This window comes from Centruroides sculpturatus, unplaced genomic scaffold (assembly GCF_000671375.1).
Source record: "Centruroides sculpturatus isolate CEXI.00-Female unplaced genomic scaffold, Cexi_2.0 scaffold1363, whole genome shotgun sequence".
Classification (NCBI taxonomy): Eukaryota; Metazoa; Arthropoda; class Arachnida; order Scorpiones; family Buthidae; genus Centruroides; species Centruroides sculpturatus.
Window position 1 is genome coordinate 70648 of NW_019385541.1, and position 12700 is coordinate 83347.

General features: G+C 31.6%; 1 protein-coding gene across 1 annotated transcript in view; it reads left to right on the forward strand.

Annotated features, from left to right (window-relative positions):
• Nucleotides 1-12700, forward strand: part of LOC111639949 (ubiquitin carboxyl-terminal hydrolase 14-like) — a 54493-nt gene that overhangs the window by 20649 nt on the left and 21144 nt on the right. The window contains exon 4 of the mRNA XM_023385912.1: nt 7762-7866. Coding sequence (XP_023241680.1) covers nt 7762-7866 — 105 coding nt within the window. The remainder of the gene's footprint in view (nt 1-7761; nt 7867-12700) is intronic.

Consider the following 12700-nt stretch of genomic DNA (forward strand, 5'->3'; position numbering starts at 1 on the left):
TGATTGTATATATTGAACAAAATTGCCCATATATTCAATTCTGTCCTTAAAATTTTGAATTTTAAAATTTATTTTATATATTAAAATATATTTGAATAAGCAGTTTTTTAATTAAGCTTTTTTGTTTTACAGTCATGAGAGATTTATATGAATTAATGGAAAGATCTGGAGCAACACTCTCTCCTTTGATATTGATTCAAGTTGTTCATGCCGCTTTTCCAAGATTTGCAGAAAGATCAGAACAAGGCGGATGGATGCAACAAGTAAAATATATTATTCTAAAATACTTATAAAGTTAAAAGTTAATGTAATTATCTTAATTATTTTAATTTAATGTAATTATCTTAATTATAGAATCTATGTAAAGGTAATTTTATAATTATCTTAAATTTATATTTTTGAATACTTTTTATTTAGCTTTTTTTAAATTAAATGAATAATTTTAAAACAAAAACTTTTTTGTTTTAATTTATTTTTAATTTATACTGTTAAATTTAATTTATACTGTTAAAAATAAAAATAAAGACTTCTTTACTATATTTTCTAGTGTTATAATTGAGAGTTAATAATAAGGACTAAGTAAGTTGCTTATAATAAATGATGATTCATAATATTTTTATTGATGAGAAATAAATGCTTTAGTTATAATTTTCTTACTTATAACTTTAAAAAAATCTATAAATTATAAATTATTTTTTCAAGGAAATAAACATTAGATTTGAAACAATTATTTTCTATTTAGACATAATGGGCAGATAAAATTTATTAAAATTACATTCATGTATTTGTATGAAATATATTTTAGTCTTTTATGTAAGAATGAAAATATTTTAAATTGAATTAGTAATATAAGTTGAGTAGATGGAATTGAGTCTGTAATTATTAATATAAATTATGAATTAGCTTTTTTTTTTTTAGTTTTATTGAAAGGTTGACCTTATCATTATTTTAGAATGGAAAGTCTTTAAATAAGAACTTGTGTAAATATATAATTAAACAAATAAACTGTAATAATAATAAATAACAACATTATTATTATTATTATTTTTATTTACAAAACATTGCTCAAAATTATGCAAATAAATTATTCTTATAAATTGTAAGCAGAGCAGCATAAAGAAGCTTTAATAATGAACACAAAAGTGCTGTATTGAAAGTATGCTGAAGTCATTATCAACATGTGTTTGATAAAGATATTTTTGTAATAAGAATTTAAAATTAAAATTTAAGATCAAATCATCAATGTAAACTATAGAAAATACATTATAAAATTTACACTATTTACTACTGCTGCATGTATATACAGTAGACCCCCTATAATGCGGATTTGTATATCGCGGTGAAAAAATTGCGACCGTATTCGTACAAAGACACTAAAAGAGACTCATAAAATGCGATAAAATGTCATTGCCGACTTGTGTCACGACAGGATTGGTCGAATCTGGACCAATAGTGGATGAGCAGCTGAACTACTTACACGCTACAGAGAGTTTAGGCAGGTAAGTTGAGTTTACTATTGTCTGTACAGTATATAAATTAGGTACTGTAAGTCTAATACAGTACTGTAATTTTATACATTTCTTGTGATAAAAACATTTCTTATTCAACGGCCATAAAAATTATTTATATTAATGATGTCTCCAAAGTTCAACAAAGTTTTCGCAGAAAAATAACTTATTAGGAAACGCACCCGCCATTTGGTGCGCTGCTCCGCGACAAAAACAAGCTTAAGCAATGGCATCGTCAAACGGTGCACACTCGGTAAGTAATCCTACAATTTTTTGTTTATACGAATTATTCCCAAAAAATTATACATGTTTTGGAAATGTTGAGTGAAATTAGTCTAGAATCGATTAATTTTATGGAAGAAAACCTTTCAAACAGCTGTAGTCCGTAAACTGCGCACGTGCTGGGCTGTGATTGGCTCATGTATTTAAGGATTACTATAACGCGAAATTCGTATAAAGTGGAATGTATATACCGCATTATAGGAGGGTTGACTGTACTTCCATATGAATAATTGACTATTATTTTGATTTGATGATAAACTTAAAATGATTTATTAATGTATTTAAATTTTTAGAAACAATTTGTTGTAAACAAACAAATTGATTGACACAAGAGTGTTTTCATCTACTTAATTTAGGCTTTTACAGTTTATATTAAGTTTAAGAAAATAGAATATTCATATATGCTAAAAGATAGAAGATAGAATATGTAATAAAGTCATCAGCATGATTACTTTATTACATATTCTATCTTCTATCTTTATTACTAGATTTATGTACACAGATACAGACACTAAGTTTTACTTAAAAATATTTTAACATAACAGATAATAAAATTAATTGTATTGAGATGTTATCCAATATGCACTTCATAAGATTGTATAAACATTTATTATTTCTTTAAAAGTAAACTTGTTTTTAGTATTGTCTATTCTGGTAATAAGTACTGTATATAAATACATGAAAAGAATTAAATGTTTTAGAAATTTTATGTTATTAATTTGGAAAATACAGAATAATATATAATAAAATATAATAATACAGAATAATCTGTAAAAATTTTTTAAAATCAGGATGCAAATGAATTTTGGACAGAAATTATGAGAATGTTGCAGCAGAAATTACCACCCTTGAATGATCCTTCTAATGGTTCTTGCAGTGAAGGAAATCAACAAAAATATAATAATTTTATCGACCAGTATTTTGGCGGTACTTTTGATGTGACGTATCCTTAATAGTATTTATTAATTTTTTATTTATTATTCAAGTAATAATATAGTGAAAGTTTAAATAAATTGCCAATTATTATTGATTACTGTATTTTAAGTGAGTTATGCCAAATTTCCACTTTTATTTTTTTTAAAGATGACCCCTTATTTTTTCAACATATTTTTTCTCATGTATTTTAATCATATATGGGTCTTCACATGAAAACAATCAATGAATTGCAATGTAAATAACAATCAATGAATTGCTATTTTAAAATATTTATTGATTGTTATTGTACAATTTTTAGGCATTGTATATAATGCCTAAAACTAGCCTGCAATCTATAAAACGATTCATATTGTACTCTTGATGTACAATTTTTGTTCAGGAATTTTTAATTAAGCATTAAAAATACTTAAAACTGAAAAAAAAAAAAATGAAAGAAATGTGTTAATTTTGAAGAGAAAGCTTCAAAGTTATTTTTCGTTGTCTCCCCTTTCCGCAAAATCTGATGCTGATGAGTAATTGTGTTTACATCTGGATGACCTTGAGAACAGCTGGTATCATCTTTTGCGGAACATTCTCATAAAATTTACAGGAGGAAAAGGGTTTAAAATAGTGAATACTAGCTGGCCGTATATTTTAAAATATTTTTCAAAAATTACATTTTTTATTGCGATTTCCAACCCGTCCTGACTTAATTAAATGTATATATGTTACCGGCAAAGTTCGAAATCAGCCATTTTATAGAATGCCTGATTTGTATATAATATAGGCATTGTATATAATGCCTAAAACTAGCCGGCAATCTATAAAACGATTCATATTTTACAAATTTCCTAGGCATTCTATACAATGCCAGATGAGAAACCGGCAAAGTATGAAATACATCTCCATTTTGTTTCGAATATCACGTGGCAAGGCACGTCATTTTTAACACTTTGCAGTTTGTTCAGGAGTGTCAAAATATGCAATTTTATTTAAATTTGTTCAACAAAAAATTAGTTTTTTACTGTGCTCCATGAAAATGGAGGAGCAAGCTGTAGCGTTAAAGAAGGTGTCATGGTCTATAGACGTGAAACAATGATTCAATGATAAACTGTTCAAAATTTGAGTTAATGCTGCAAAAAACAGTATTAACCGAAACTACTTACCAGAAGTTAATAAATAATGTACAAAAAGCCAAAATGACTACTAAGAAGGAACCCAGGGACTATTGGTTGCTGAATCACTATGATGTGATGATTATAGAAAACAAAAGTAAACTCATTTATCTTGTTAAAGAAGGCATCAGTNTTGATGTCACATCGGTATCATCAGTATTTTCATTCACGCTTTCAGTCTCCCACAAAATGTCATCTTCCGTCCCATTTAAATCATTGGAAATGCAGCATTTCTTGAAACCTTTAACTATCAATTCAGGTTTGATCTTCTGCCAGGCAGTCACAATCCATTCTCCTAAAAGAGAGACTGAGGGTTTTTTTATTTTTCCTGAAGATATCAATGGATGATTGCCCGATAATAGCCAATTGTTATATTCTTTTCGAAAATTCTCTTTTAATGGTTTATTAACCACCACATCCAAGACTTGCAACTGAGAATTCAATCGGAATTCAATTGTGGGTTCCCAGACGAGGTTCAAACTCAAGTAAACTGTGAAATTCTCTTGCGTGACACAAGATGTAAACAACGAGACTCGGAACGGCTCGAGTATGTGTCAAATTATCTGTCAAGGTCTTAGTGGAAGACAAACTCTAACACAAGCGCTCATAAACATCTTTGACTTGTGTGTTTATAAAATGTTGGCCAAGATAAACCTTTCGAACAAAAAAAAGGGAAATTTTTGATATATGAAAATGATCGTTAAATTCTTAGACGTCAAAAGAATGGTAAATAACGGCTTGAGTTATGAGTGCAGGTGTTATTGTTTTATAAACAGTCACCGAGCAGAGTCGACAAAGAGGTATCAGATGGACACCTCGGATCTGACCTTTCCCGCGACCTGAAAAAGTTTTGTCTTGCACCTGGAGACAAAGGAGAGACCAATCGGGAAGCGAGGAATGGGACGAGGGACCAATCCGAATAGTGGGGAAAAACTATAAAAATTGGAACTTCAAGGTCGAAAGGGAGTCTCCTCTGGATTAAGCCCACCATTGTGATTTAGATTGTATTGTGCAACCGCCGATCACCCAGGACACCGTAGCTTAACAGCGAACATCTGTATCGTCCAGTGATCCTTCTCGTCCGCCCGGGCTGCGACCGATCACCCGAACTTTTGCTGTTCACAGGAGCACTGAGATTTGGAATTGTCCAATATCGATGTAAGCATGAATTCGAACAAATAAACGGGTTTTCTTTTGTAAAACACTTGTTCTTCATTTGCCTCCTTCTCCACTGCCCACATGTGCGGTTTCCCTTAGGCTCGTTCTGACGCAAGATAGACTTTATTCCCCCTTAATGTCAGAAACCTTACACTGGCGTCAGAAGTCAGATTTTAGGCCCAATCTACACCAGAGTTGACATTACACAATTCCTCAATTTTTTCCTTAATACTTGTCGTAAAGTGGCCTCGAAATGCATCAAGGACTAGCGTGGAGCGGGAGTTTCTCAGAGAACCTGGCCGTTTCCCCCATATTACATTCAACCAGTCTAATACCAACTCCTCTGTCATCCAATCTTTTTCTTGGACCCAAAAAACAATTCCTGGACACAGCTTTTCTTTGGGCATTGTTTTACGTTTCAATATAACGTAAGGTCAAAGCTTTTGTCCGTCAGCAGTAACAGCAAGCATAACAGTAATTCTGGACTTTTCATAACCAGCTGACTTCAATAAGACCGTTTTTTCACCTTTCTTATTTACCATAAGGTCGGAAGGCATGTCAAAATAATCTGGTGTTTGGTCTGAATTTCCCATATTTCCAAGACTGTAGTTGTGCTTTTTGCGTAATGATATAACATGGCCCTGATAAGCCAACAATTTTTCATTAAAGTCGTCAGGAAGTCTTTGCATGACAGTTGTCCGCCGTCATAGTGATAAACCGTTTCTTTTCATCATTCTTTTACATCAATCCATACTTGCCTTAAAGTCCTTTCTAGGAATGTTTAAATTAGCAGCCTCTTCTAACGCTTTAAATCTTATGACTTCACTGGATATTGGGCACCCTTCATTTCACTTTTCTATTATGAATTTTAACACTCGCTGCTCAACTTCATTAAACCTTCCTTTTTTAGGTACACTAAAAGATTTTCTTGAAGAATTTGCATTCTTTGTTTGCAACCATAATTTTAAAATTCATATTGTAGGTTCTCCTGGTACCTTTATTTATTTGACTCTTTGATGAGCCTTTCTTCTCAACACTACCTTTATTACTCACACTCATTTTTTATGGGCAATAAAGAAAAATGTAAAGTAACTGTCGCTAGTCACTAGAGCAATAAAACAAATGAAACAAAACAGTTGCGTGAGACGTTAACAAGCAGAGACATAGCCTTACTATAGTAGCGCTATGCAAACAAAAGCACAGGCCTACTAACTAGATCACATGGTTGTTTTGAAGTGGTCGATCAAGCTAGGAATTGGTTGGACGTTCAGTCGCGTTTCAACCTCTGTAGGAAAATGTCCTTGTTTATATTACATTCCATTACTTAAACCGCGAATTTAATGCGAGTCGATTTTTTAACGGAAAATAAATGGTCAAAAAATATCGCGTTATATTCGGGCTAATACGGTAATAAAAAATTTGGGAATCCGAGGATGTGGCAGCTGCTTCTCCCAAAAGTTCTGAGTTTCAGACCAAATGTTGTTTGTGTTTTATGCCCATTTTCATCTTCATTTCTCTTCCTTGGATCTACATCTTCCCATCACTAGAAGTCGACTGCATCATCCTGGAGATGCCAAGGGAAGTAATTTGTGAACCAGGGGTTCTCCTTTATTTGGGACTATCTTGGAAAAGAGAGGAAGACTCAGAGGCTGCTGCTGACTTAGACTTCCAAGATTGCAGAAATCTTGTAAGCTTATTTCATGTCAAATAAACGATTTGTTGTAACCACGGAGTCTGTCTCGGTGACCATTGCATTCACATATGACTCTTTGCGACCCTCAACCATCTTGATATTTCCACCCCCCCCCCCTCAGCAACCTTATAACATTATTAGCAAAAATTTATGACTGCTTGTTTTGGAAAATAGAAATTCTAACTGTTGTCTGTTCAAATACAGTAATACCTCGACTTACACTACCCCGACTTACGCAAACCCAGAATTACACGATTTTCAAATCTTGCCCATTCATCTTTTGTTTGAGCGCCACGCAACTCTTGATTACTCTCTCCCCCCACACTATTGTTCAGCTTACACGTTCGGATGTGTCGTGCGGAATCAACACGTAGCCACAATTTATTTTGTGTTATTTATTTCTGTGTTTGTTATATCTACGGAGACTTGAGAGACTCTATATGGTGATTTCTTGTAACCATGAACGAATCAAAAGACGAGATAAGATTAACAAGAACATTTATTGGCTTACATACAACCGACTTGGATTTTACACAAATTGCAAAATTATACTCCAACTTATGCAAGTTCAACTTACGCGGTTATCGCTTGGTCCCACCTATCGTGTAAGTTCGGGGTATCACTGTATTTATTTTAATATGTTCAAAAAAATACTATTACAAGATTATGAAAATTTCATTAAAAACTGATTTTGTAAATTTTGGTTTAAAACATTGCATAAATAAATGATTGTCAAATTTTGTATTTGAATGAAATATGATATTCATTTCTTTTGTGTTTAGTTGATGATGAAAAATAAATTAACTTGTACATGCATTAGATTTTGAATTTTCATATAATATATTTTATCCATATAAGGTTCAATAAGGTTCCTGTGCATTCAAAATTTAGTATTTTCAATTTGAATAGCAAAATTTTATGAAATCAATAAACATTTTACATTTTGTGATTAATAATATATTTTATCATTTAATTTGAAGCTGTTAATTTTTATTAGAACAATTTTTATTTATATTGTTATATATTTCAGGGTTTAACCTTTCTTATGATGGGAACAAGTGAAGAATTACCAGTGGAACCAACTGAAAAGCCATTATTTGTTGAAGACATGACTGAAAATGAATTGGCAAGTGCTGTAAGTATAGAAAAATATTTAATTAAGGAAAATAATTATTTTAGTATATTTTTTGATATTATGTAAATAGTAATAATATATCTATTAAAATTGATGAATCTGATTACTCTTGGATGAGTAAGATATGAATATCTTATAAAAAATTTTACAGAAGTATTCAGATGAAAGCATCAATAATTAACATTTTCAAGTAATAAAATTATATATAGATAGATATATTTTAACTTTTTAAAAGACATTCATCACACACACCTGAAGTCAAATTGACTGTTTGACAGTTGGAATTCATAGAATTACAGAAATAAAAGATGATGTACAGCTTTTTGTCACCTTTCAAATGACTATTAAGTTTTCTTTTTCCAAAGTAAAAACTATATTAAACTTGTGCAGATTTTTCCCAGGCATCCATTAAGGCCACTCAAAGAAAAATTTTTTGAGATTGATCTTAAGTCCAGATATTTGAAGTTTTTCCTGTTTTTTAATTGTTGGGTCTTTGACAGTCTTAATTATCTTTTTGTTCCTTGTAAATGAAGATGATTTTTGTCAGATGTCTAATCTTTGTCTTTTTCTTTAATGTGTATTAAGATAGATTCATTTACAAGCAGAGCATGAGCAATTGTAGCTGCTAATTCTTTCTGCAAATAATCTAATACTTTAATTTTGTCTTTGAGGGACATCATTATATTTGGTCTTTTTGATATTTTGTTAATAGTTTGTTTAGACAACATTGCTGATTTATAAATATTTTTTAAAGATAAAAGAGTTTTTAAAAAAGATAAATATTTTTAAAATGTGAGGAAATTAAAATCTTTTATGAGGAAATTTTAAAGATAAAAGAACTTTAAAATTTCCTCATAAAACTAGCATCCACAATGCATACTACTATAAAACACATTTACTATCCTCATAGGTTCATGTTGCGGAATAACTCCAGAAACTAAAAATAGTATCTATTAGTAAAAATAATATCCACTCTGATGGTTGAAAATATGAATTTCAGTAAAATACCTTTTAAGATAAAAAGATTAAAAATCATGCTGTTTTATTCATTGTTTTATTAATTTTGTTAATTCTTCCATGAATAAGCAAATGTGAAAAATTGTTTTAAGTACCAAACTCTGAATAAAGAATGCATGAATATGGAGCTTCTACTTCATTTTTTTTTATTTTATAAAGATGAAATTAGTGTCGTTCAAAATCTCATATAATACCATAAACTGCAAATGCATTTAGCAAATTATTATGCATTGAAAACTGTTTTATCAAAACATTACAATAATTAATGTGATGTTTTTATATATGATTTATATATTAATATACAAAATCTCACTAACCTTGAAAATTAATCCAGCAGTTGTCAAAATTATCTAACAGTTTTGACCTATTCTGAAGACTTTTATCAGGAAATTCAAACAATGGAATCTTCATCAAGTGCACATAGACTAATTTTTGCGATTAGTGAGATTTTATGTACTAATAAGTCATCCAGTTAGAATTTGAAAAATTGTTAATACATCACATTAATCTATGCAAATTTCATAATACATTAGCTCCTTATACAGGGTGTTTCAAAACGAATATTGGGGTTTTAAGGCTTTGTAGTATTTATTAATTATATTTGTAGTATTAATCAATTATAAATAATGAAAGAGCAACTCAAACAGTTTTTCCTACAAGTGTTCATCGTGAGCACCATTCATCACATGGTACACGTCCAGTCGATAGACAAGTTCTTCCCAAACCTTGATCAGTGTGTCTGGAGTAATTGTTGTAACAACTGCTTCAATTCTGTTTCTTAAGTCAGGTAGGTCAGCTGGTAGTGGAAGCATATACACATGGTCCTTTATGAACCCCCAAAGGTAAAAGTCGCATGGCGTCAGATCAGGTGAACATGGAGGCCATGCAAAACGAGCTCTCATCTGCCCCCTGGCGCCCAATCCAGTGGTTGGGTACAATGTCGTTTAACCAATCATGTACCGAGTTATGCCAGTGAGGCGGCGCATCATCTTGCTGCCAAATAAAGTTCTCTGGTTTGGCTTTTTCCACTTGGGGAAAGAGCCATAGTTGTAGCACATCAAGATATGAAACACTAGTTACAGTTGCTTCACTGAAAAAGAAAGGCCCATAAACTTTGTCAGGATATGGCACAAAAAACATTCAATTTTGGGGAGTCTCATTGCAACTGTACCATCTCCTGGGGATTTGCTGACCCCAATGTGCACATTATGAGTGTTCACATTTCCACTTAGGTGAAATGTCAATTCATCACTGAAGATGACACGATCCAGAAAATCTTTGTCGTCGTGCAGCAACATTTCCTTTTTTCAAAGTTGGCACGTAAACCATAGTCTGTAAGCTTTAGAACTTGTAACAACTGCAAATGATAAGGACATAGTTGTAAGCATCTCCTTAAAACTCTCCACACAGACATCACTTGCAATGCTAATTCACAACTAGCCTTCCGCACTGATTTCTTGGGGCTACGCGTGAAAGACTCTCTCACTCATTCAACATGTTCTTCAGTCACTCTTGGTCGTCCCATACTCTTCCCTTTACAAAGACAGCCAGTGTCTTCAAACTGATGATACCATCTATGAATGTTGTTATTACTTGGATGATTACAACAGAACTTAATACGGAATGCACATTGCACCATAACTACAGATTCAGTCCTTGCAAACTGTAAAACACAAAAAGCTTTCTGTTTACTAGTTGCTGTTAGAAAGCGCTTTGCTACTAATGCTTTCTAACGGAAGACAGAGGAAACAGTGCATCACAGGTGTACCCAACAAAACTGTTTGAGTTGCTCTTTCATTTGATGTCTTATTTATAATTGTAACTTAAATGTAATAAATACTATAAAGCTTTAAAACCCCAATATTCATTTTGAAACACCCTGTATTACTCATGTCAGGAGACAAACCAAATGAACAATATTGTGACTGAAGGGTTGACACAGGATCAACGATGCTTACATCAGGACTGACACCACTGTGTCTTAAGGACAGACACAGAAACCTCAATGGTTGTTCATTTTGGTTCACGCAAGTGGTTTGCAGTCAGATTTCAGATGTAGGACATATGAGAGACAGCATATCCGGAGGAATGTGCTCAACTACAGCTTTACATAAACAAATACCCATTTATTTATTTACATTTAGATATATATACATAGCATAACGCATAGCATTTCCGTTATAGCTTTATATAGCGTAACAAAATTGATAAGACTTTTTATAGTGTAACATATTTAATGGATCTTCTGTACAGCAAAAAAAATACTATTGAAATGGGACCCTAGCCGTGAGAGTGTTTAAATTTCTGCACACGGTGATAAATATCTTGATAAACTTAATTGATGAGTTGAAATCAAGGTTGGACTATCATAGATCACTTGATGAACGAGTGAAAAAATTCAAGTTTGTAGGGTTCCTCGCGGGTATAGTTCGAATGTCCAGTACAAAAAGCTATGGTTCGATGAATAGCAGTGGAGGACAGGATTGGCAATGGGGGAGCACACTCGAATATCCTTTCTCAAGGAGGTGGATTGGAGAACTCTCGTTGTTGGCCGAACTTTCCATGTCGTCATTGGACATTTCCTTTTTTTCCTTCTTTCTTCTCCTGCCCATTTTTTTGGTAATTTTTTTTGTTGTTAGGTTTCCGGTGACACATTTGATGTGTCATCTGGAAAAGGAAGTGACTCCAGCGAAAGATATGATCATATTCTCTGATAATTAAGTTATTTTTTCACTGGAAAAATTTTATTTTTCTCTCAAAATTTTTTTGTCAAATCCTGGCTGTCACAATATATTGGATGGCACAACATAACCAATGTATCTATACATCCATTTTGTTTACAGGGTATTTTCAATCTCTGTGCCAACTTGCTTTTTTGCAGGTTGTATTTTATACAATGATACTTTCAAGGTCAGCAATTGGATGCAGAAATTCAGTAGCTATTGATTTGTTAAAAATTACTAGCTAAAGTGCTTTTTTATTTGGAAGACAAAAAAGTGCAACATATTCAAATGAATGATATAATAAGGAGCTACTGTATTGTATAAAACTAAAAGTATATTTGATAACTACAACCACTTTTTTATAATAATTTGTTTAAACTGTTCCAAATTTCCTTTTGATCTTCAACTATCAAAATACATAAAAAGGAAAAAACCAGAGTGAACAAATTGCGTCTATAGATCCATAAAGAAAAACCAAAATTTGTGATTTCAGGTAGAAAGTGAATTATAATTATTTTGATTAAAAAAATTTATTTAGTAAAACACAAGAAATTAGTGTAACAAATGTATAACAACCAAAATTATAGAACTGTCTTTTAAAAAAAAACCCACCAAAAGACAGTTCTGTAATTTTAATTGTAAAATGTGGTATGTAATGCCATTTTAATGTAAATGTGTAACAAATGACTTCAAATATGTTACATGCATAAAAAATCATATGGATAATATAACTGACAATTGTCAATTAAATTTTATGATTTACAGTAGAGCGTCGATTTTCCGAATCAATTGGGGACTGGGGTTGTCCGGATAACTGATATTTCGGATAACTGATTTATGTACGAAAAAATAGTTTAATGTATCCATGTCGAAATTTTTATCCGTTGCGTGTCGTTTTGCATTGAATTTTCGTCGATGTTAAGCCTAATGAAGGCTATTGTATTGTTAAAAAATTTTTTTTATTTTGTACAAACAAAATAAATATATTGAAAAATATAAAAAGTTATACTTCAGATATTAATTTAGTATCAAAAACGTAAAATATTTGAGTAGCCCAAGACATAGCCAAGGATTGAAGCGCCACAGCACTGGCA